Source organism: Hemibagrus wyckioides, linkage group LG19, assembly GCF_019097595.1.
Source record: "Hemibagrus wyckioides isolate EC202008001 linkage group LG19, SWU_Hwy_1.0, whole genome shotgun sequence".
Taxonomy (NCBI): domain Eukaryota; kingdom Metazoa; phylum Chordata; class Actinopteri; order Siluriformes; family Bagridae; genus Hemibagrus; species Hemibagrus wyckioides.
The window spans coordinates 2,335,857-2,361,826 of record NC_080728.1 but is presented as its reverse complement, the minus strand read 5'-3'; the positions used below and the strand labels follow the sequence as shown (position 1 = coordinate 2,361,826).

Sequence of the window (25,970 nt, the reverse complement as noted above, 5' to 3'; positions counted from 1 at the left end):
TCGTCTTATTTGTTATTTATTGAAAGACAAGCAAAGTTAAAATAACATTTTAGCACAAAACAGAAAATTTAATGCAAGTTTCAAACACTGAAATCAGCCCTGATAATGTTAAACGTAGCGTTTTTAGTAGTACAGCACTGTGAGTAAATACAGGAATAAAAAAACAAAGGCCATGAGTGGAAATTTATATCTACTATTAATTAGTTTGACATTATTATTGTTCTTGAATTATTCCTCTATTAACTCTGATGGCCTATTTAGAAAAAAAGTGGTGATTATGATCACCATCATCAGTTACTTGGTGCATCATGCAAGCTGCAAAGCAGTGTGGGTTGTAAACATTTCAGTATTATTATTCCCTGAACAGCACCCTACTACCTATAGCTCAAATAAGCAAATCTGAGGGCGAACATTCAATCTAAGAACCAGGACAAATGTTTAACTAATCAAATAATCCCCCACAAGAGTAATGTGTCATGTACAAACAGAGCTGAGCACTCTTTTAAACCAATACAGCGCAGCTACATTCCTCCTCAGCAGGATCATGTGATGATGTGCCCGAGTATCCATTGTTAGCGGATGTTCTGCTGCCATGTGGCCTGGGCCTGTTGATTTTGCAAGAGTCTGTGGAGCTCCTTGAACTGCTCAACAGTCTGGTCTTTAAGATCAGGATTGGAGATCTGGAGGCGGATGCTGTCTGTGGACCATGAGAGCTCACCGGAGAACATCTCAGTCAGGATCCTCGCCACTACAGGCACAACCTGAGTGAAAGGAACGGAAATGCAGGAGAGGTAAACTGTCATGTATTACATTTCATCAAAATGATCACTGGACAAACTAATATCCCAAATCAAATCTCTCACTTTAACTTAATGACTACTAGACATATTGAACGGATCTGGATTACTGATAAACATTTATAATATAAATATTCATAACACAAATGTTTAGAACACACCTCCAGAACAGATTAAAGTTCATTTAACACTGATCAGCAATAACATTATGAGCAGTGACAGGTGAATTGAATAACACTGAGTATCTCCTCATCATGGCAGGAGATATGTTAGAAGCAGGAAAAATGGACAAGTGTAAGGATTTGAGCTTTGAGTTTGATGAAGGACCAAATTGTGATGTCTAGACCACTGGATCAGAGCCTCTCCAAAACTGCAGCTCTTGTGGGGTGTTCCCGGTCTGCAGTGGTCAGGATCTATCAAAAGTGGTCCAAGGAAGGAACAGTAGTGAACCGGAGACAGGGTCATGGGTGGTCAAGGCTCATTACATGCACATGGGGAGAGAAGGCTGGCCCGTGTGATCCGATCCAACAGACGAGCTACTGTTACTCAAATTGCTGAAGAAGTTAATGCTGGTTCTGATAGAAAGGGGTCAGAATACACAGTGCATCACAGTTTGTTGTGTATGGGGCTGCATAGTCGCAGACCAGTCAGGGTGCCCATACTGACCCCTGTGCACCACCGAAAGTGCCAACAATGGGCACGCGAGCATTAGAACTGGACCACGGGGCAATGGAAGAAGGTGGCCTGGTCTGATGAATCACGTTTTCTTTTCCATCACGTGGATGGCCGGGTGTGTGTGCGTCTCTTACCTGGAGAACACATGGCACCAGGATGCACTATGAGAAAGCGGCGAGTCGGCAGAGGCAGTGTCCTGCTTTGGTCAATGTTCTGCTGGGAAACCTTGGGTCCTGCCATCCATGTGGATGTTACTTTGACACGTACCACCTACCTAAGCATTGTTACAGACCATGTACACCCTTTCATGGAAACGGTATTCCCTGATGACTGTGGTCTCTTTCAGCAGGATAATGCACCGTGACACAAAGCAGAAATGGTTCAGGAATGGTTTGATGACCACAACAACCAGTTTGAGGTGTTGACCTCCAAATTCCCCAGATCTCAATCCAATCCAGTATCTGTGGGATGTTCTGGACAAACAAGAATGATCCACGGAGGGCCCACCTCACAACATACAGGATTTAAAGGATCTGCTGCTAACATCTTGGTACCAGATCCCACAGCACACCTTCAGGGATCTAATTAGGCAGATGGTCATAATGTTATGGCTGATCAGTGTATATTATGAGATGCCACAAATTCATAGTCAATGCTGAAATAGTATAACAATAATTTACCACTTTGTAGAAAGTGTTGCTTCCTAAGGGCATTTATTTAGAACTTTCTCTGATTCAGAGACCATCTGTTGTAGAAGATTTACATTTTTGAGAGGAACAAGCTATACAGCCCTTAGGGCAGTGTGATCAAGTCTGTTCCTGGTGATCTACTGCCCTGAAACATTTAGTTCCTACCTTAATTACATACCTGATCCCTGTGAGTCAGTGTATTTAGAAAGACCTGAATGTTAGAGCCTGGTGTGTTGGATGTAAACTCTCCAGAGTGGGCACTAATTGCCCTTTCAAATAACTGGATTATTGGGTACCATCTGGTTCAGACAACTAAACCACCAAACAGGAAACTTAATCACTAGTCAGTGTTGTGTTGGAATCTGTTCCAAGTGCTATGAAGAGAAGGCCTCACTTATACTTGCTTTCAATTATGCATATGAAACATGGCTGGATATCCTGTGTTCATTTTGGGGAATGTCCAAAAAAATAACATGAGCTGGATCAGTATACACAGTGGGGCTAGTACAGTGGTATACCTACATTAAATTCCACAAACGAAAGCTGTCAATCTTACAAAAACCCTCAATTTCACTGAATACTCACTTTCTGAATAGAAATTCCTTTAAATGTTCTACAAGGTGGCATGTATGAGATATGGTTCATATTAGCAGATGCTTCTTGTGAATAGAACACTCAAAAATGGTTTTGTCAAAGTAGCTCAAACCCACACCTCCAATCACATCTCATTAACTGGAGGCCAGGCTACCCAATGTCCAGCACTAACTAGCTTTGGTTGAGGTCATCAGCCTAAGGTTTCACATTCTATTTCAACAACCTGTACTATGAATATCTGAATGATGTAATCAGTATGTACAAGAACAATACAGTGTGTGTTTAGTTAAACTGTGTGTTTGTTGATTACTGTACTGATGAAAAATCAAACCAGATTTTAAGACAAATTTATACATAACTCCAGGATCACTTATTTTTCTTGCCGCTGTATATTTTATTCTATTGGCAGATAATTTTCTTGATCTATTTCAAGATCTGCCATTAAAACAAGCTTGAAATAGTTATAGCAGTAATGTCTAGAAATCAGTTTAATAATCATAGCTATAGGCTATACAGTATAATATGCTATGCTGCACATTGTTCAGTGTCAGTTTTGGTAAAGTGGGAATTCGAGTGAATTTACACACCTGGACGATTATGAGCTTTTTCTCTTTGGGTTTTCTGTCCGGCCAATCCTCCCCGAAGCAGAAGTAAATTTCAAAGGGTGGGGGAGTTAGCACCTCGCCCTTCTGGTACATGATGAGTCCTGTCAGAGGCGTAAGAGACACATCAACTTATTCATAAGGAAGTAATTATGTTAGGTCAGCTCCTATGCATATAAAAGTACAGATTCGTGGCTTATAACTCATAGTGAGTTATGGTTAATTGGGATACTGTCCACATGGCATTCTACCCATGATCACAGAGATTTGTTGATAGTGAAATGGAAGAAAGCTGGTGTCTCCTCCACTTCCATGTTACCCTCATGCGTGCACCACCTTCTGCTCTCCTTCTGCTTGCCCTGTGATTCTATTATATACTCTTTTTAAAATGGCCTTGTACTCTCTATAGTATTGTTCTTGTGTTGTGTCTACACTAAAGACACTAAACACAGTGAAAAGTCTGGTGCATGATTCTGATACAAAACTAAAATAAAATTAAATAAAAAAAATAATCAAGCATTAGACATTTCTTTTCATAAAGTGCATGCAAAAATGGAGCTAGACTATAAAATGATGAAAAGGCCATATGCATTTTAACTGTCCAGGCAAACATGCAACACTCGTGTCAAAAAATAAACTAAACCACAATTTGGTCAGTTCATTTTCATCATCATATTAGAATGCCAAGCATGGTGTAAAGACAGGTCCTATGACACCTGAGCATTATAAAATATTAACACTGGCACACAAGTGTTCTGTGAGAAATGATCAAATTATACTTAATTCCTTCAAAAATTATTATTTAGGTACTACAAATAATTTGCCATTGTTGCCCAGCTCTGCCCTCTACCTCTGTCTCAGTGATGGACTGGATCTCTCTGAATCAAGTATCACATTTTAATAAAACCAAATCTTCTTAAATGATGTTTTAAACCCACAGGCTTATCAAGGTACTATTTTAACCATATTGAGTCAATCCTGCTGTTTAACACAAGTCTGATAGATGGCACTGTGACACTAGGCCTGCTCTGTTCACTCTTCCACTGATTTATATTAACACTAACTGATCTGATAGTCAGCATACAGGACCCTCATGTTTCATGTCTTTTGTGAAGAATTAACTCCAAAATCTTTCTTTACTAGTACTGGATCAACTGCAGTGTCTTTAAATATTCCAGAAGTATTTCCTTTTTCAAAGTAAGAACAACTTGTTTACTTTAGTTTATTATTATATTTTGTAACTAAGCCCAGTGAATGTTTCTGCCTAGTTTGAGAGCTGAGCTGGAGCAGCCTTCAACCCTGCTGTCTTTCAACTGCAAGAAAGCGCCACCTGATATAACGGACACTTGGTGAGACTCGAGTCTGAAGGAGATCATTTTCTCTCATTACCTACAAAAAATGATCAGCACCTGTCCTCCATGCTGCAGATTTCAGCATCAGAAATGTTAGCAGTCAGCAAAAAGAGCTTCACTGTTCGCATTGTCCTAAAACATTAAGTGGTGCAGGTCTGTTCACCTCGGCTCCACTGTTTAACCGTGTCTTTCATGGGTAGCTGTTAAGTCTAATCCCACGGATATAATTAAATAGATTTTATTTGATTCATCCATTGAACATTTTGATTTTAAGTTTTATTTTAATATCATTAACAGTTAATCTACCCAAACATATTTTAGGGCTCATTTCTGATGGCAAAATGAAAACTAATTTTTACAATGACCAAACATCCCTTTTATCTTCCATACATTTTGAAATTTTAGCCTTATTTCTGTACAACAGTAACACTGTGAAAATCCCACTATCCAGTGTGAAGAGAACTGTTTTCTGCTTCCTCAATGGTTTCTTCTTTTTTTTTTGGTGAGAGTAGTTGGCTGGTGTTAAAAGTGCTATAAAAACACGGGCTACTGACTCAGTTTAAAGCAGTTTTAACGTTAACACTGTAGAGATTTTAAGATTTCATTCTGCAAATGTCTGATTACTGTGTTTTCTTAAGCGCTTGTTATTAATGCTGGTATAACAAAGCTGATGGTAAAATGTTTACAGATTTCTACATTCCAAATATATTCCATCATAGCAACATATTACACTAATCAGCAGAAATCTAGAGCTCTGCTTACCCTGCAGGAAGTTATTGAGACTGAACACATTGATCTTGCGTTCTCTTTCCATTGGGTTAGGCTGACACTCCTCAGACACTCCTGGCCCGGACCAAAACACTTTGCACTGGCATAAACGCACAGCGTAGATGTCCTGGCCTTGTATCTCCAGGATGAGGCCACGGTCCATCACATCTAGCAGATGCTCAGTGTAGAAGCGCTGCTTCTCATTTTGGATCCCTGCAGTTCCAGGGAACAGCACCTGTTGCAGTGTGATGGGCCCGAATAGTTCCACTTGCTCTGGTGTTGGGGCCAAATTACCAGAATAAAGCCGACAGCCCTGAGGATTACTCACGGTCATAGAGCCCATGGTCTGTCCACGATACTGGAACTTAATGTCGAGGTCTGTTACTAAAAAAAGAAAGGGAAATTGAGTTTTGTTTTTTATTTAATTTTTTTATGAAAAGCACTGAAATATCAAATACATTAGCAAGAGTTCCACTTACAATATCAATAATGCTTATGATGTTATTGAAAAACATGATCACTGGCAAATATTTTATCTCTAGGTATTATTTGAATTTAGGACAATGCTTAAAACTATGGCTCAGAGTATTGACAACTTCTTTAGAGGAATGAAAATAAATGTTTTCTGGTAGCTGTTTAATAGATCTGAACTACATGAGACATGACACAGCCTGATAAAATTCTGCAGCTTGATCCTTTCATAACATATTGTCACCAAATGTGGATTTGTCATTGATTATAAACAAACAAATATGTTTTAAATGATTATTAAATAATAAGCTACAAGTACTTACAAGTATTATTTACAAATGCAACACAAAGCCTACAGAGGTGAGAGGAACCGTAATGACCGCTCTGCATTAGAAATCAAACGGAGGTAGGGTTTTATTGCATTACTGTGTCCTTTTTTATAATAAGGTGAAGGGTTCTATAATAAGGCTCTTTTCTAACGTAACTGTTGTAAACTTGATGCCTTCTCCTGATTCCCCTCGGTTTTCTCTCTTTGAGGACAGACACTGTGTGTAGGACTGTAACATCAAAATTTCCACACTGCAGAAATGTCACTGATTACTTACTGTATTACAACACAGAACATGAACTACATCAACTACTTATGAATTTTTTTCCTTTCTTTTATTCCTTTAAAATGCTTTGACTCAAGTTAACTCAAACTTTATTTAAATATTATGAATAAAGTTTAAATATTTTGCCTGTGGACTGGGATGTTCCATTAGCACATATGGGTGTGATGGTCAGAGGTCCATAGAGGTCCATTGTGGCCATATAGTTCACATGCTCGCATACACTCACATATTTAAATAAGAGATGTGTCAGATCTTAGGCTTTAATGTCTCAGAGCTTCACAAGACACTTAAACATAATGGCTAATTAAGTCTATGAGCACAATAAACTGAGTCTTTGGATGCAGATGTGGTCGTTACTAAATTCTGCCACTGCATTAGAACATTGCTGTTTCCATCTGAATTTGGAGATTCAAAATCTCAGACTTTCCAAAATTACCCAGGTCCAGACCTTGGTGTCCTCAGAGCCAGTTATGGTCATCATGGTGTACAGGTAAGACAATAACATTCAAGAACTTAAATGAATCATTTGAAGGACAGATATAAAGAAAGATATAAAGAATATAAAGATGACATGCTTACGGGGCAGCATATGAGGACTGCTCAGCAGGTCAGAGATGCATGGCTGCACTTGGCTCTCTACTTCAGGCCTCACCTCTGGCATAGGACTGTCCTCCATGGTGTCTGGCATCTCAACAGTGTGGGGAAGAGCAGATGGCACTATGACCCTGGTGCCCAGACCATGTCCATTTAGAACAGCTTCCCTGAGTAGATGCTCCTCCTGTTTCACAGTAGGAGCTATTTGGCTGTGGTCAGAAAATCCAGGTCCCATGATAGAAAGAGGGAATGTATCCTGATTGGCTAGGAATGCTGGGTAATTTGGAGGCTCAGTGATACAAGGGTCTGTCAAAGAAAATATCAAATAATTATTTCAAATAATTAGTCATTTACAAACGAACAAATCTCTTAAAACAATAAAAACAAATTAAAACAAATACAATATTAATGGCATTTATATGCTTTTGTACGTGTTTGTTTTTATATATTTCTCAATCTGTATTTACTTTTTTCATATTTTCTCTATTAGATTCATTTTTTTATGTTTTTATTTATCTAAGCTCTTTATATTTTGTCTGTTTTGATCATTTAAATTGTGGGTGATGTGTCTTCTGCTGTTGTAGCTCATCCAGCCCAAGCTTTCATGTGCTGTGCATCCTACCATGTGTTTCTGCTCATCACACTTGTACAGAGAGGTTATCTGAGTTACTGTAGCCTTTCTGTCAGCTCCAAGAGGTCTAGACATTTCAGTCCAAAGAACTGCAATGCACATTTGTCTATTGCATCATTCTGGGTAAACTCTAGAGACTCCCAGGAGATCAAAAGCAGAAATACTCAAAACCAACAATGAACCTATTGTCTAAAACACAGAGATCATTGAACATTCCCCAAAGCTGCTGGCTGAATCTGCAGGATTTTCTGCACCACACTGCTGTCACACAACTGGCTGGTTAGATCACTGCATGAATGAGAAGTTGTGTGTTTAAGTAGAAAAAAAATCATGGTGTTCAAAATACAGACCTCAACCCCACTACTGCTGGATCTAAAGATGGTTCTGCATTATTATAGGGTTTATTTAAAAAATTACTACATATTAAAATCGTGTCGTGTTTTTTGCTGACACCTGAGATTATTTGTTTGTTTATAGAAGTTGTTGAGGATCACACGACTGTTATTTACGTCCTGATGATAGGAATTGAAAAACTTGGAATTAAAAGAGAGGGTGTACTTTTTTACTTTTTTAATGATATTACCTTTATACAATTAACCTCTAAACATATATTTAACATTTAAATCCAAATTTAACCTTTACAACTATTCATATTAATTATAATGTGTGGCACTTTTTAATATTATATTGTATGTAGCAAAATTTCACACTGAAAACTAAAACTCTTATTATACATCTCAAAATCGCCTCAAATGTTTAAAACATTCAGACAGATTAGAGCATAAAACTTTTTATATTTGTGGTCATATAAACAATTACGTGCACAAACAGAAAAAGGGACTTACTGATGGAAAGGTGTGCAAAATTTGGTAGCTGAAACAAAGAATAAGAAACATTTAGAAACTGCAAGAGCTATTCTGAGTACATGTGTATGAAGTAAAAACTATTTAAATCTCGTGCAGTATTCAGAGCCTCTGTCTCTAATACTTACCTCTTCCTCATCGTTCTCACACTCATCTAAAAGAGAATAAAACAATGAATTATTAAAGCAAAAAAAGTTAAAAAATATGATTATAAAAATAAAAACAAAACAAAAACACTCAATGTAACGGTAAAGGAATAAAATGATAAAATTTCATACTTCCGTCACTGTTTGTATGAGGTACACTGGTCAACTTGTTCTTACCTCCATTTGATGTCAGCTCGCACACTTCATAAATCTTGTATGGTTGCATTGGTGTTTCCTTGGTACCGTCATACTTCAGTATAAACTCGCGGCTCTTGTTGAGCGCACATCGCAGGTTGGCCTTCCATTTTGCCGGATCAGGCTCATCTACACCCTCCTGGTACTTCCCCGTCTCCAGCGCCCAGGCCTTTAAAAAAGAAAAGGATTGTGAGGGGCCTAGCAAAAACAAATGAAAGTGCATAGCCTATATTTGTGTTTCTTAATGTCACTTTATTCAGGCCACATTCAGAGTCAAAGTACAAAAAAGTGAAACAGTGAACCCTAGGAAAAAATAAAAACTTGTCAGAAAAATCACAACTGTCTGCACTGCTCATCACCCCCAGTTCTGATATCTGAGGATGGCAATTATAAAGTAAATCTGGGGAATATACCATAAATTGTAGTATGCAAATGATTTGAAATAATTTTTGTTGTTTTGGGGTGCTTCTTCTAGTCCAGTTTCTTCATGCAGCAAATGGCATTGAGGGAAATGAAACTTGAAGCATTTTTCACTTCTGCAAATCGGTTCATGAGAATGTGGAAAACCCCCTGAAAGTAAACTAGAATGTTTAGGTTCTAGGGTTTAATACAAATACAATTATTATTATTATTAATATTAATTCATATATTAAGAAGATTAAATCCATAAATCCTAAATCCATATACTCTAAACCCTGCAAAATAAATACAAAAAATGAGAAAATAAATAAATAAATAAATATATATATATATATGAATACAGAAAGAGAAAGCGACTAGGTGTGTGCACTGGGATCCCACAGGATGAAACAAAAAAGCTGCATGAGGTTTTTATTTGTTTTTTTCGTGCTGTTTTAAACAAGAACTGTTGTGGAGCTTGTAGTGAGGGTTGCCAGCTCTTAGCAAAACTCCTGTCTTAACCACACCTTGAAAACCAGACAAAAAGATGTGAAACTAGTCCAATGTTTGGAAAATTTTGTAAATGGGGTTTTTTTCATGTGAAACAATTATTATATTAAATGAAATCACTCTGCACTATTTATTTTGTTTATTGGTTTGCTTCAGTATTCTGACCTGAACAATACCATACTGAGCTTCAAAATAAAAGGGAACCTTAAACAACAGAAATGCTTTTAGCTGCTGCTCCATCTACCCCATGAAAACCACATGCTGCATATCTCTGCAGGGTCTTTCAAAACGAAAATCATCCTGCATCCAGGTTTATAGAAGATTCTGATGTATGTTCAGTGAACTTCTCGAATCTTTCAGAAATACAATAAACTAAAAAACTAAAGGAAATATGATTAAAATATTTGCTGTAATCAACATTACTTCATATTTTCTTGATTTGGGAAGCAGTCTGAAGGCTGGTGCTTAGTCAGTCACATCAGACAGATAAATAAGTTCCACAGAAAAGTTATATACTTAAAAAAATACCTTAAATTAATTTATTCTTTATTTTTTTAATATAATTCGTAAATGATTAATATTTATTTTTTATAGCATCCAGTTTTTGTCCACACAACATAGGGATAGGGTTCACATGAAATTAAATTATAAATTTTATACATACACTATATTGCCAAAAGTATTTGCTCACCCATCCAAAAAATCAGAATCAGGCGTTCCAATCACTTCCATGGCCACAGGTGTATAAAATCAAGCACCTAGGCATGCAGACTGTTTTTACAAACATTTGTGAAAGAATGGGTCGCTCTCAGGAGCTCAGTGAATTCCAGCGTGGAACTGTGATAGGATGCCACCTGTGCAACAAATCCAGTCGTGAAATTTCCTCGCTCCTAAATATTCCACAGTCAACTGTCAGCTGTATTATAAGAACGTGGAAGTGTTTGGGAACGACAGCAACTCAGCCACGAAGTGGTAGGCCACGTAAACTGACGGAGCGGGGTCAGCGGATGCTGAGGCGCATAGTGCGAAGAGGTCGCCAACTTTCTGCAGAGTCAATCGCTACAGACCTCCAAACTTCATGTGGCCTTCAGATGAGCTCAAGAACAGTGCGCAGAGAGCTTCATGGAATGGGTTTCCATGGCTGAGCAGCTGCATCCAAGCCATACATCACCAAGTGCAATGCAAAGCGTCGGATGCAGTGGTGTAAAGCACGCCGCCACTGGACTCTAGAGCAGTGGAGACGCGTTCTCTGGAGTGACGAATCGCGCTTCTCCATCTGGCAATCTGATGGACGAGTCTGGGTTTGGCGGTTGCCAGGAGAACGGTACTTGTCTGACTGCATTGTGCCAAGTGTAAAGTTTGGTGGAGGGGGGATTATGGTGTGGGGTTGTTTTTCAGGAGCTGGGCTTGGCCCCTTAGTTCCAGTGAAAGGAACTCTGAATGCTTCAGCATACCAAGACATTTTGGACAATTCCATGCTCCCAACTTTGTGGGAACAGTTTGGAGCTGGCCCCTTCCTCTTCCAACATGACTGTGCACCAGTGCACAAAGCAAGGTCCATAAAGACATGGATGACAGAGTCTGGTGTGGATGAACTTGACTGGCCTGCACAGAGTCCTGACCTCAACCTGATAGAACACCTTTGGGATGAATTAGAGCGGAGACTGAGAGCCAGACCTTCTCGTCCAACATCAGTGTGTGACCTCACAAATGCGCTTCTGGAAGAATGGTCAAAAATTCCCATAAACACACTCCTAAACCTTGTGGACAGCCTTCCCAGAAGAGTTGAAGCTGTTATAGCTGCAAAGGGTGGACCGACGTCATATTGAACCCTATGGATTAGGAATGGGATGTCACTTAAGTTTATATGCGAGTCAAGGCAGGTGAGCGAATACTTTTGGCAATATAGTGTATATATATATATATATATATATATATATATATATATATATATATATATATATATATATATATATATATATATATATATATATATATATATATATATACACACACACACTACTCACAAGAAGTTAAGGATATTGGGCTTTCGGGTGAAATTTCAGGATTCACCTAAAATGCACTATAACCTTTACAGGTGAACTTAATTTGACCTTCTCTACACTTTTGAATGCACATGTCCAGCTGTTCAGTGTTTCAGTACTTTTTGTATAACTTGCTGTTCTCTAACAAGGTGCTTAATGGCAAAATTCACAACTGGTGTTTGATCCATGAATCGACCAATAAATTTTATGGTTCAATTAGAATTGGTATTTAAACAGTCCTCTTCATCATGCTGTTCACATTTTGACATCATGAGACCAAGACGACAGACCATTCGAAACCGTTTACATCATCGTGGTCTGCGTGCTAGACGTCCTGCAAGGGTACCTGACCACACCACCAGGCACAGGCGTCGGGCCAGGGAGCATTTACGCTGGACGAGGGACCAGTGAGCCTCAGTGCTGTTCTCTGATGAAAGTCGATTCACGTTGAGCAGAAATGATGGCCGCCAACGATGTTGGAGATGTCAAGGAGAGCGCTATGCATCAGCCACTGTTGTGGTGGTGTTACAGTCTGGGCAGGTGTGTCCACTCAATACAGAACTGACCTACATCTTGTGAATGGTACAGTGACGAGCCAATACTACCTGAATAACATCATTAATCCAGTCATTGTGCTCCTGCATGAACAACACAGGCCTAATTTCATCTTCATGGATGACAATGCTCCAGCTCATCGAGGTCGCATCATTAGGGAACGGCTGCTGGAGGCTGGGGTACCTCAAATGGAGTGGCCTGCACTTTCTCCAGACCTGAATCCCATAGAAAACCTATGGGATCAGCCGAGTCACCGTGTAGAGGCTCGTAACCCTGCACCCCAGAACCTCAATGACCTGACGGCCGCCCTTCAAGAAGAGTGGAATGCCATGCCTCAGCAGACAATAAGTCGACTCGTGAACAGCATGAGACGTCGTTGTCAAGCTATAATTGATGGTCAAGGGCACATGACAGATTATTGAGACATTGACATTTTTTGTTGTGGTATACCCACCACTGTTGTTGGCTTTTGTTTCAATAAATTGTTTGAGATGAGGAAATCACCATTGCAGCTTCTACTTAAATGCCCTGCTTTCATGATATAATATCACTGTAGTGTGAACTTTTTACATTTTCCATAAATTTCACCCAAAAGCCAAATATCCTTAACTTTTTGTGAGTAGTGTAATATATATATATATATATTTTTTTTTACAACTGCTATAGGCTGTTGTTCCCACTTCTGGTATAAATAGAAAAGCAATAAAATATAAATCCAGATAATGGCACAGTGTTACAGCTCTAATAGGTACATCATCATTCTGTGCTTTCCTTTATGGGATGCAGAGAAATTCTTTCAGCAATCATCTCATTCATCCTTGGTGTGATCTGATCTCAAACTCAAAAGTCTTCAGTGTATAGCAAAAACAAAATAATTGGCCTCGTGTTCTAATGCTGTATATTGTATAAAAACTCCTTATAGACTTTTATAATTGTATATTTATTGTAATTGTATACAAATTACAGGAGGAGGAGCAGTGCAGTGCAGCAGTGCATTTAATGTCTGATCATACAGCCATCTAAGAAAGACAATTATCAGCATGTGCTATGTAAAAAAAATAGCTCACAATGGTTAGTATTTTGTGTTAGGAGAATGACTACAATGACTTAAATGAATAAAATAACCCTTGTTCTGAGATTAATACATATTTATGCCAATGACCTAAAAGGTACATGTCTAAATTAGGCCAGACTTGCCTTGAATATTGTGTTTTCCTCCTCTGGGGTTGGTAGATGGCGTGTGGCATGCCTCCATGGTATCTGAAATAAGCGGCACTCCTTATTGAGCCATTTGAGGCCGGGGTATTTCCCACTGTTTACCTACACGAAGGAGACATGTCTTTGTATTTATACCTTTTATAAATTCATTTCTGTATTTATAGACTCCCATTTTGATCTGATTAGAATAAACATCACAGTGTGTTTCACAAAAATTTACAAAAGTTCAAAACAGTTGTTCACAGAGGACTGTATGAAGTTAAGTGTATGTAATAAGGATTTAAAACCGAAAGTGCGCACATCTGTTTTTAGACCTCAAATGTAACTGCAGACACAAGTTTCACAAGCGTTAGACAAGCAGGGGAAACTGAGGTGCGTACTCTGCATGGAGCAGACCTTGAAATTTAGCATGTTTTTCTCTCAAACATTCTCATTCTCGTACAGTTTAATATAACCACATTGTCATGTTATGTTGTGAACTGTAAATATGTACATTATAAAACGTTATTCAACATTATAAAACGACATTAATAATTAATTAACAGTATTGCCCCATTGAAAGTCCATGAAAAGTGTTGCAGAGATGATATTTTAGTTAGGGCTATTGCTTATCTCAAGGACCACATTTTTATAAATAAAATTTGCATAAAATTATGTAAAAACAGATTACAATTGACAGCAAAGACTAACACTTCTAACACTGACTTCTTGGGTTTAGAAACAGCTGGATGTGTTCAAGGAAGTGCCCAGATGTTACTGAAAACCCTGCCTCAGATACTTCTACTTTAAAAACGCTGTCAACCTCAGAGTTGTGAAATACATGCAGGGACTTCACATGGACCAACTCTGAATGTCCTTAATGAAGAGGATTCTCTCTCAATATTATGATACTATTTTTCTCTGTCTTCTTGAAAATCTCAAAACTATACCATTACCTGAGAAATTACACATTCAGTAGAGAAAAATGATAATGCTTACCTGAGCCAGCAGCCATGGCTTCAGACGGATTCTCCTTGGCTGGGCACTCATGGCATTTAAGGTTTTAATAGTGCAAATGATCTTTCTGTAAACCTTCTTGGCAGTAGATTGGAGAAGTGCCAGTAAAATATATTTATGCAAGTTCACCGTGATTTGTGGCAAACCTGAGACAGCTGTGGAACAGAGCAAAGTCAACAAGATCTAAAAAACCATAAACACAATCTGGATCTTTGTCATTTTTCATGCAAGAATACATGCACCAATAATAATAATAATAATAATAATAATGATAATGATAATGATGATAATAAATATAGCTGCAAGCAGCAATGACGGGCCCTCGCACTATGGGTCATCACTACACGGTGCCACCGCCGCCCAGGCGCACCAGACACAGTGAGCACAGTGGGTACATGCATTAAAAGGGAAATACCAAAAGGACAAGAGTGACAATTTGGGTCTAATGAAAGTGATCACAGCAACGAAAACTGACTTTCCTTCTAAACTATATAAGGACAAAAGGGACAGTGTGGGTGTAATGAAATAGATCATAGCAATGTCCAGTGATGTCCAAAGGGACAATGACTCTCCCTCTAAACTATATTACTATATCAGTTTAGATAGATAGATAGATAGATAGATAGATAGATAGATAGATAGATAGATAGATAGATAGATAGATAGATAGATAGATAGATAGATAGATAGATAGATAGATACCCAGAAAAATCTATACACATGTATACATTTGTATGTAATGTATACACGTTTCAGGATTTAAGAATTTTTTTTATACAAAAAATTGTATAAATATTGTATTACTATATTTATTGCTATATGTTATAGATTGATTTATATGATGATATTATGATAATATTATTAATATTATACTAATATTATTTACATCATACTATTTTTCTTTTCCTGAAGTATATATACATTTTTTGGTTGACTCTGTATATATGAATTGTGAAAATGAAAATGAAGAAGCAATATTGTAAAAAAATTTAAATAACGGGATAAGAGCCTCTAGTGGACATAGTCTAGTACTGCAGGAGTCAGGTGAAAATGGACTAGTCAATGGACTGATAAATGTAAAAATTTGTTGTGAGCCGTTTGAGCGTCACACAATCATGAAACTAAGCAGAATCACTCACAACCAGTTGTTCGTTCTATTAAAATTTTGAAACATTAGGGCTTTCCACTGTTAAGATATAAGAACATTAATATTTTTCTATAATGTCCTCACAATAGCAACATCATTCAAAATATCACAAATTCCTTCACAGTTTCACATCAGCCATGTCCTGACATTATTCTCACTGATTTTCAACCAAATCAGGTGAAAGGAAGAGAAAACATTAGAGATTTCTAAAAGTGACACAGTTCCTGCTGCCAGTTGGTGGCGCTATGACTGACACTGACAGCAGTCATGTCCATGTGATCAGCTTTCTTCTCTTAATATAAAGTTGAGGTTTGCTGTACATCACACAATATACACCGAAGTTATTAGCCACTTCCTGTTTCCTTTTATTCACCATAAGTTTAAGGGCTCCTCACGGCTGAACCGTTTGAGATCAAAAATCCCTTATCAACTTTAGATCCTCAATGTCTTCAGATCATATTGGACCCTGTTTGGTCAAAATCATACAAATCCCCTAGGAGGAGTACATCAAATTCCATTGGGTGCGTTTTTCAAACATCCCAAATTAACTGACTTCCTGTTAAGCAGATCCCATGACAGGTGGATGAACGTCATTTAGCTCAATGAGATCTAAATGTTTACCGGCTCTCATGCATATACGTCCAAGTGAATATGAGCTGTGCAGCTATATTTCTGACAAAGTTCCAGGGGGCGCTGTGACAGCCCTGTGCCACGCCCGGGGACCAGCCACACTGGCCTTACCCATTTACACTCTCTATGGGAAATATTTTGGAACATTAGGCCTTTCCACTTGTAAGATATGAGAAGATTCATTTTCTTCTATTATGTTCTCATGCAAATTGTCGCCATAGTAACACGATTCAAGGTATCAATAATTCCTTCACAGTTTCACATCAGCCATGTCCCGACATTATTCTGACTGATTTTCAACCAAATCAGGTGAAAGTAAGGGAGCAAATATTAGAGATTTCAAAAAGTGACACTTCCTGCTGCCAGTTGGAGGCGCTATGACAGACTCACAGTTGTCATATCAGTGTGATCAGCTTTCAGTGCTTAACATAATCCTAAGGTTTCATGTAGATCACTTAATGTACACAGAAGTTATTAGCCACTTCCTGTTTCCTTTTATTCGCCATTTGAGATATCAAAAATCCCTCATCAATTTTGCATTATCAATGTCTTGAGATCATATTAGCCTGGGTTTGGTGGCGGTTGTATCAATGTCTTGAGATCACATTAGCCTGGGTTTGGTGGCGGTTGTATCAGTGTCTTGAGATCATATTAGCCTGGGTTTGGTGGCGGTTGTATCAATGTCTTGAGATCATATTAGCCTGGGTTTGGTGGCGGTTGTATCAATGTCTTGAGATCATATTAGCCTGGGTTTGGTGGCGGTTGTATCAATGTCTTGAGATCATATTAGCCTGGGTTTGGTGGCGGTTGTATCAATGTCTTGAGATCATATTAGCCTGGGTTTGGTGGCGGTTGTATCAATGTCTTGAGATCATATTAGCCTGGGTTTGGTGGCGGTTGTATCAATGTCTTGAGATCATATTAGCCTGGGTTTGGTGGCGGTTGTATCAATGTCTTGAGATCATATTAGCCTGGGTTTGGTGGCGGTTGTATCAATGTCTTGAGATCATATTAGCCTGGGTTTGGTGGCCGTTGTATCAATTCCCTAGGAGGAGTATTTCAAATTCCATTGGGTGCGTTTTGCAAACAACTCAAAATACCTCACTTCCTGTGGATTAGATTTAATGACATGCAGTATGAAAGTTGTTCAGCTCACTGAGATGTAAGTCTGTACCAAGTTGTACATGGATACGTGCAAGTGTGTATCAGCTATGCAGCGAGATATTCCAGGGGGTGCTGTAACGGGTGTGTGCCACGCCCAGGGCCGAGCCACGGTGACGTCCTAATGGCCGCAGATTCCAACCTGTCTGCTGATTTTCAAGAGTTTTTGAGCATGTTAAAGGGTCCAAAATGCCCCGAAAGGTTGAAAAAAAAGGAAAGAAAAAAAAAGAATATAAAATTCTAACGAAAACAACAACAGGGCTTCCACAGCTACGGTGAAAGGCCTCTGGCCTTGCTCCTTCAGTGCTCGGGCCCTAATAATAACAACAACAACAACATTTGTGCCCAAATAGAAAGCCAATACATTAAGCCACTGTTGAAATATTGCCTTGTCTCTTTACAAATGAACTCCAAGTTTCTCCAAGTTTGCTCCATTATTTGTGCTTGAATACTTAAGAGGCATATACCAAATTTGTTGCTTAAGTAACTGAGACTTGGGCAAATTTCCTAAAAAGTGTATGAACTACTCTAGATATGTAGGAGTGACATTAATAAAATGTAGCAGGCAGGATTTAGGCCACCATAGCACAGAGATGGTGGCAAAAGTGGTAAATGACTTAATACTGGCCTCTGTTGCTTGACCTTAATGCAGCTTTCTGAGTCAGCATTGGTCATACTAATCATCCTGACAGCTCAGAATTATTAATCATTTGTTGATGACACACAGTATATGTTTTAGCAGAGTGAGATGAGATACACTAACTTAATAAAGAATGTGTAAAGGACATTAGACATTGGATGGCCACTAACTTCATCCTGCTTAACTCGGACAAGACAGAGGTGCTAGTACTAGGACCACATGCAGCTAGAAGTGAGCTTTCTGATTACAGAGTAACGGTGGATGGTCTTTCTGTTTCATCTTGTCCAGCAATAAAAGATCTTGGTGTGATTATTGACTCTGGTCTTTCGTTTGAAGCTCATGTAGGTAATATCACTCGGGTAGCCTTCTTCCATCTCAGAAATATTGCTCAGAAATCTAATGTCACATCATGATGCAGAAACACTAGTTCATGCCTCTAGGTTAGATTATTGTAATGCCTTACTGTCTGGATGTTCCAGTAGGAGCAGAAACAAGCTCCAGTTAGTCCAGAAAACAGCAGCTAGAGTCCTAACTAGAACCAGAAGATATGAACACATCACTCCTATCTTAGCTACACTGCACTGGCTCCCAGTCAAATTTCACATTGAATATTAAAATACTGGTTCTGACCTATAAAGCACTGAATGGGCTGTTCCACTATACAGTTGCCAGAGGCCCCACTTATAACATGATTAGACAGTCTGAGAAACACTCAGCCAGTTTAGTTAATTCATGCTGTCAAGTTCACAAACCTTAAATCAGTGGAGAAAACTTTTAATGTTGTGACAAGAACTTTCTCACAAAAAGGAACTCACAGAGAGACAATCACAGCGGTTGTCTTCCTCACTTTCTGCTGATTAATGTAGTGTACCAAACATACGTTGATCAACCTGTTAGAAATAATGCCCTTCAAACTAAAATTCATTCTACCCAGTGCTGAGACTAATCTGGAGGTGGTGTACCTACAGGTCCTGGTGTGCTGCTCAGTGCCTAAAGCCTTAACCTTTTTACAGAAACTACTGAATGGTGCTGAATCTACAATAAAGGTGAACATGGTGGGCATTTCAGCCAATTCCAACAACAAAAAAAAAAACTCAACTCACTAGGCGCTCCAAATCACACAGGGAATAAGCATTAATGACAAAACATTGCCACCTGTTGTGCTCTTATAGGAATCCTGCATAGTTTCTCTGCATGATGTCGGAGTTCCAGCTTTTTGATAAGCTTGCCCTCCAAGTGACCTTGTGTTCCACACTTTACCACATGACAATTTAAAAACAAGATATTAAAATGCTAAAGCCTTACCCAAAATAGAAATGTAAAAAAATATATATCACATAACTACTCTTTCTAACTATGGTGAGCATTAATGTATCACCAAATGCAGTGTGCCTAACCTCTTCTGCTACAGCAGCAGGAGGCTCCATCAGGTTCTACTCCTACTAGATAACAACAAGAACCTGTGGCTGCACTCCCTACACTGAAACTTTAAATGAATTATATATTATATGCTTCTGCAACCAGCTACCATAAAGTCACACAATTAGTTGAAATTATGTTGACCTTTGTGCAATTAGAGTGTCGGCTGATCACAGTATAAATACACATGCTTCTGAAAAACGCTGTGTTTGCTACTTTGTCTACATGAAGAATTAAAACAAGTCTGGGACAATGTTCTGGAAAAGCATCAATCAGGGTCTGGTTATGGGGCTAAGTCTCTCACATTGTGTTTCTCAGTTACTTTACTTGTGAAAACAAGTTATTTCTTGAAGACAACATCATAATGTAATGTAAAAATTTCACACACTAACAGCAGGACACCTGCAGCCACACCGTATAATCAAAACAACATTTACCAACTCACATAACTATACTGCATAATTACAAACCAAATATTTCTGCTGTACATTATAAAATTCCAATTTTAATATCCCACCTATCGTCTCATATCAATATTATTTTCTTTTCTTTTTTTACCTTACAAATCCAGGGAAATGCTAAAAGGAAACATGTTACAGTGTGTGAAAGACTTGATGATGTAGGGGATTTTTCACTGTCCAACAGCATTACACAACCCTAAACACTGCACTACATTAAATGGCCAAAGGTTTGATGTTGGAGAGTGTCTGTGGGGATTAGTGATCATTCAGCTACAAGAGCATTAGTGAGATCAGACACTGATGTAATGTTGTAAGAGTGAGGAGGTCTGGGGTTCAGTCGGTGTTCCAGTTCATCCCAGTGGGGTTGAGTCAGAGTCAGGGCTCTGTGCAGGACACTCCAGTTCTTCCACTCCAACCTTAACACACCATGTCTTCATGGAGCTCAGGGGCTTTGTGTACAGAGGCATTGTCATGCTGGAACAGGGTTCGAGTCTCTTAGTTCCAGTGAAGAGAAACTGTAATGCAACAGTATGTAAAGAATCCAACTTTTGAAACAGTTTAAGGTATAAAGATAATATAATGGTATGGCAACATCACGGTATAACCATGTTCTCATTTTAGCACCTTACATTGTGTAATGCACCACTACCTGCCTAAAAAAAAAAAAAAAAACTTACAGAGCCATGTACTCCACATCCCAAAACCAAGTGCTCAGATTTAACACATGTCCTCAAATCACACTCCTTGTATACCATACCACACCATACAATAATTTTGAATATCACAACCATTTTTGGTCCTTTTCCTAAAATTAGATATCATGTGCAGTACAGTGAGGAAGTTATTTGCTAGTTGGCTCCACTGGGAAGTTAGCATCAGGAGAGGCCACATAGTTCTCCTGCAGCTGTATTTGACCAGGCTTTACTTTAACTGGAGCAGTGTATAGCAGAAATGACATGATGCCAAGTGTGTCATCATCTTCCTTTCAAAATAACCTTTCAGGTCTGACAGGAAAGAACAGTATTGCTGAATCAGCATCTTTGCAGAGAGTGACATGTTCCCCATATTCTTACAGGTTTTTGCTTTGGAATTCTGCTCATTAATAGAGGTTTGTTCTTATGTTTGTTGAGTAAATGCCATTTAATATAAAAATAGATATTTTTATATGTAAACCCCTCTGATAAAGTGATTTTGAGACACAGTATGTTTGTACTATGGAATTATACTCTAAACTGTATTTAACATTTTTTCTTTAAAGTGGAATAATGTGTATACTGTGTAGTTATCTGACATGATTATTGTTTTTGTCCAAGCTATCAGAAAAAATCTGTTTTGCAAATATTATGGGCCACGAAAGTGAGGTGTGAACTTTTTATGACATTTGGCACACTTATATAGGACAAGCTGTACTTTCTTCACAACATTTTTGGTGTAAGCCCCTCAGTCAATTTACCACCAATGAGACACATGATTGTAAGAACAACTCCGCAACTTAACTCTTACTCATAACTTTTAGAAATTCGATTCCACTTTACTCCGATCCTGTGAGTCATGTAGAGTTTAGTGGTTACTCTGATGATCTTCTCTGCCACATTGAATGTTTTGGCATTTTTAATTTTTACTACAAATTTTGTCCTCCAGTCATCACCAAATTTGAATCCATCAAAAATTTATAGATTTTTGATATGTGGGACAGTTCACACACACACACACAAATCTGACAGTGACAACACCAAACAGGAAGTGAGGACGTATCTTAGGAACAGTGTGATATATTCAGATCATCCATCAAACCTGAATAAAGAAACATGACCCATTGTGACACATCACCATGAGGCTAATCAAAATAAAACGAAATAATTAATCTCAGAAAGTTTTATGTATCAACACTGGCCTGTTTAGTGTCAGGTCATGTTACTTTGAGTTCACTGTAACTTGAGAGGGACACTGAAAACAGGAAATGAGGCAATATCTCAGTAAATGTTGACATATTAGCATCATATTTGTCATATTTGGGAACAAGTGCTGATGGGCCCAGTGGCTTCGGCTAATTATTTAATGTTTGGTCTGTGTAGGTCGGGCATTCTTTCATCAAGGTAGTAAACTGGAGCAGCCACCCATTTAGGCTTCTCTGCAACCTCCACTTCTTTGCTACACTATCTGTTTCTTTTCATCACATCAAACACAAAGTGATGTGATGTACAGATGGCATGAAGTTTATCTCCTATAGTCCCCAAATAAAGGAATGTTCTAGTAAAAACAGAAGCATGTCAGAAGAGCAACAGACGAGTGTCTGCCCTAACATCAGGAAACTGAGTCAGAAACCTGACCATGCCACAGCTGTGGTCAGGAACCAAGAGAGCAAAACTGGCCATGCTGTCAGGATGGGAGGAGCATACTCTCTCTCCTCTGTCAATCACAGTGACACAGGCAATTTCAGGCATCTGTGAGCTGCTGTGTGTGCAGAACAGAGTGGAGAACACTTCCCTCTAAATGTGTTAAACTGCCCTGTGACACAGCACTTTAAAAAGATGGCACTGTCTGGCTTTTAGTGTCACTCTTTCACATTTTCACCAATCACAAAATGCTAAATAAAAAAAACTCAAATAAATAATGAATAAGAATAAATAAAAGTAATCAATGCCAAGCCTGTATATTACACATTAACAGATTTCCTGTGTCTCAGGATCGTTCTTTGTCCTTTCCTTTTTCTCAAGCACACATTTGGAAATAGCCTTAAGGGGTCAGCACAAATACATCAAACAAAACAAGAACACGAAACAATTACCCATTTTCCAATAAACCCAAGTCCAATGTGCATGCAAACACTGGATTACACTGGACTAGTTGAACAGTTTCAACTGCAACTAAAGTGTGAAAAAATGTCAGGTAAATGCAAAAGAAAGAAATGTGTATAAACACAGACAAATAAAACGTCAGTGTTACTAAATCTGACCAAAGGAGGGATAGTTTTTGTGGTGTGGGGCTGAATGACCTGTGGGAAACTTCAATTATGCTAACTATACAGATTTAATGTCCCAGGATATTTTTATGAGTATCTCTTTACAACATGAACAAAGAACGCGGCATTATAATGCGTTACATCATTAATAAATATAATCATGAAGTTATTTCGGACAGGGAAACTTTTAGGACTGTTGTAGTTTTCTATGTCCTGTGTGTTCTAGTGAATTCTGGCCCCTATCTGGACATCTAGTTGACCTGCTGATGCACTGTGTGTGTGTGTGTGTGTGTGTGTGTTGAATCAGTGATATCTTAATAAACATGCATAATAAACATGTTCTCTATTATGTTGTGTGTCAGGGCTGGAGAGCTATATACACGGATATCACTTTAAAGTCTTTAAATTACCGAAAAAAACAAAAACATGCCTCCTTTGAATAAGAAAGAACTTTTACAAACAAACCATAAACACAAAGCCTCCACATTTTCTCCACATTTTCTCCACGCAGACTTCATGAACTGAGCTACTTCTCGTTTTTGGGCCTCTATTTAGAAACACGTCAGTCTGGTCAGTTTATACATGAAAGTGGGAGTTAAAGCTAAAAAATAAACAAAGAGCTTCTTTTAGAATAAAAAGCTTTACTAATTGATACCGAAAGTACTTTAGGCGTCGGTGTTGCACTAACAGCCTTCCAACTGAAAGCCATGAACAAGCGAAACAAAATACATCTTAAACCGCCTTTATACCTCCACCGGCTACAACTCACTGAAAGTCAAGTTAAACCGAGAAACTCACCAAAATTACCTCCAGAGAGAGAGAGAGAGAGAAGTCCCCGGTGCGAGTGGTCAGAGGAGCATTAGCCAGTCCTCCTGCAGGCAGGAGAGCAGCAGGCGCCCGAGCTCTAGCCCAGGCGAGCTCTGTCACACAACAACAACAACCCCATCAACCCCACACACGCCATGTCCTTCACCTCCACACGGGTTAGTACTCTCGAACCGGGGACACTTTCTAACGTTTTCGGAAAGAAAATCACTCAAAACAGCCTGGTAGGTGACGCAAACTGATGTGATTTGCAGAACTTTAAGACAGGTTCCCACCCTTCCGGATGTTGGACACGGCAAACGGAAGAGGTTTGATTCTCAAAAAAAAAAATCATTGAGAAAAATAAGAGCGCTGTGAAACTTTACCCCGTGTATAATACCGAGACATGATACCGAGACATGACCGAGACATGATACCGAGACATGATACCGAGACAATAATACCGGTATTATTACGGAGCCCTGACCGAGAAGCAGTCCGGTGTACCGGTGGTCATCTGACTGTTCAACCTCCAGACTACTGTAACATTTAAAACTGAACAAGAGTGGCTTTAAATACTTTTCCCATATTATAAATGTGAAGATTTGTAGACTTCCACATTCAGATTAAAAGCAGCTCTTCCTCAAAATGCCTGAATATGTACCTCAGATTGTGTTCTGCTGATTAAAACGTTCAACATTAACTGATATTTAATAAAGACAGTGTGTTTGTGAGCTATTCAGACTCTTAGCAGTCTATAACCCAGTACACATGGCCAGAGTGACCCATTATGTGCTAGCTGCAGGCAGAGCAGGTACGAGTCACTGTGTTCAGGTTACTGTGTTCAGGTACGAGTCACTGTGTTCAGGTTACTGTGTTCAGGTCACTGTGTTCAGGTACGAGTCACTGTGTTCAGGTTACTGTGTTCAGGTCACTGTGTTCAGGTACGAGTCACTGTGTTCAGGTCACTGTGTTCAGGTCACTGTGTTCAGGTACGAGTCACTGTGTTCAGGTCACTGTGTTCAGGTATGAGTCACTGTGTTCAGGTACGAGTCACTGTGTTCAGGTTACTGTGTTCAGGTACGAGTCACTGTGTTCAGGTTACTGTGTTCAGGTACGAGTCACTGTGTTCAGGTCACTGTGTTCAGGTACGAGTCACTGTGTTCAGGTTACTGTGTTCAGGTACAAGTCACTGTGTTCAGGTCACTATGTTCAGGTTACTGTGTTCAGATACAAGTCACTGTGTTCAGGTTACTGTGTTCAGGTCACTGTGTTCAAGTACAAGTCACTGTGTTCAGGTCACTGTGTTCAGGTCACTGTGTTCAGGTGCGAGTCACTGTGTTCAGGTCACTGTGTTCAGGTACGAGTCACTGTGTTCAGGTCACTGTGTTCAGGTACGAGTCACTGTGTTCAGGTACGAGTCACTGTGTTCAGGTTACTGTGTTCAGGTACGAGTCACTGTGTTCAGGTCACTGTGTTCAGGTCACTGTGTTCAGGTACGAGTCACTGTGTTCAGGTCACTGTGTTCAGGTATGAGTCACTGTGTTCAGGTCACTGTGTTCAGGTACGAGTCACTGTGTTCAGGTACGAGTCACTGTGTTCAGGTTACTGTGTTCAGGTACGAGTCACTGTGTTCAGGTTACTGTGTTCAGGTACGAGTCACTGTGTTCAGGTTACTGTGTTCAGGTACGAGTCACTGTGTTCAGGTCACTGTGTTCAGGCATGAGTCACTGTGTTCAGGTTACTGTGTTCAGGTACGAGTCACTGTGTTCAGGTCACTATGTTCAGGTTACTGTGTTCAGATACAAGTCACTGTGTTCAGGTTACTGTGTTCAGGTCACTGTGTTCAAGTACAGGTCACTGTGTTCAGGTCACTGTGTTCAGGTACAAGTCACTGTGTTCAGGTCACTGTGTTCAGGTACGAGTCACTGTGTTCAGGTCACTGTGTTCAGGTACGAGTCACTGTGTTCAGGTACGAGTCACTGTGTTCAGGTTACTGTGTTCAGGTACGAGTCACTGTGTTCAGGTCACT

The 25,970-nt window shown here is 39.1% G+C and overlaps 1 protein-coding gene across 2 annotated transcripts; it reads right to left on the bottom strand.

Annotated features, from left to right (window-relative positions):
• irf5 (interferon regulatory factor 5) lies at positions 1-24,251 on the bottom strand. 2 transcript variants are annotated; one of them, XM_058417137.1, is made up of 10 exons: positions 23,933-24,251; positions 14,697-14,869; positions 13,698-13,820; positions 8,974-9,160; positions 8,779-8,804; positions 8,633-8,660; positions 7,142-7,462; positions 5,472-5,861; positions 3,343-3,461; positions 1-761 (listed from the first exon to the last, which is right to left on the bottom strand). In XM_058417137.1, exons 2-10 carry the CDS (start codon positions 14,745-14,747, stop codon positions 573-575), a joined length of 1,434 nt encoding a protein of 477 aa, XP_058273120.1. In that variant the 5' UTR covers positions 14,748-14,869; positions 23,933-24,251; the 3' UTR covers positions 1-572. The 2 variants fall into 2 exon arrangements, with proteins under 2 accessions (XP_058273120.1, XP_058273121.1); XM_058417138.1 differs by having other exon boundaries at positions 23,942-24,251.
• Positions 24,252-25,970: the final 1,719 nt, after the last annotated feature.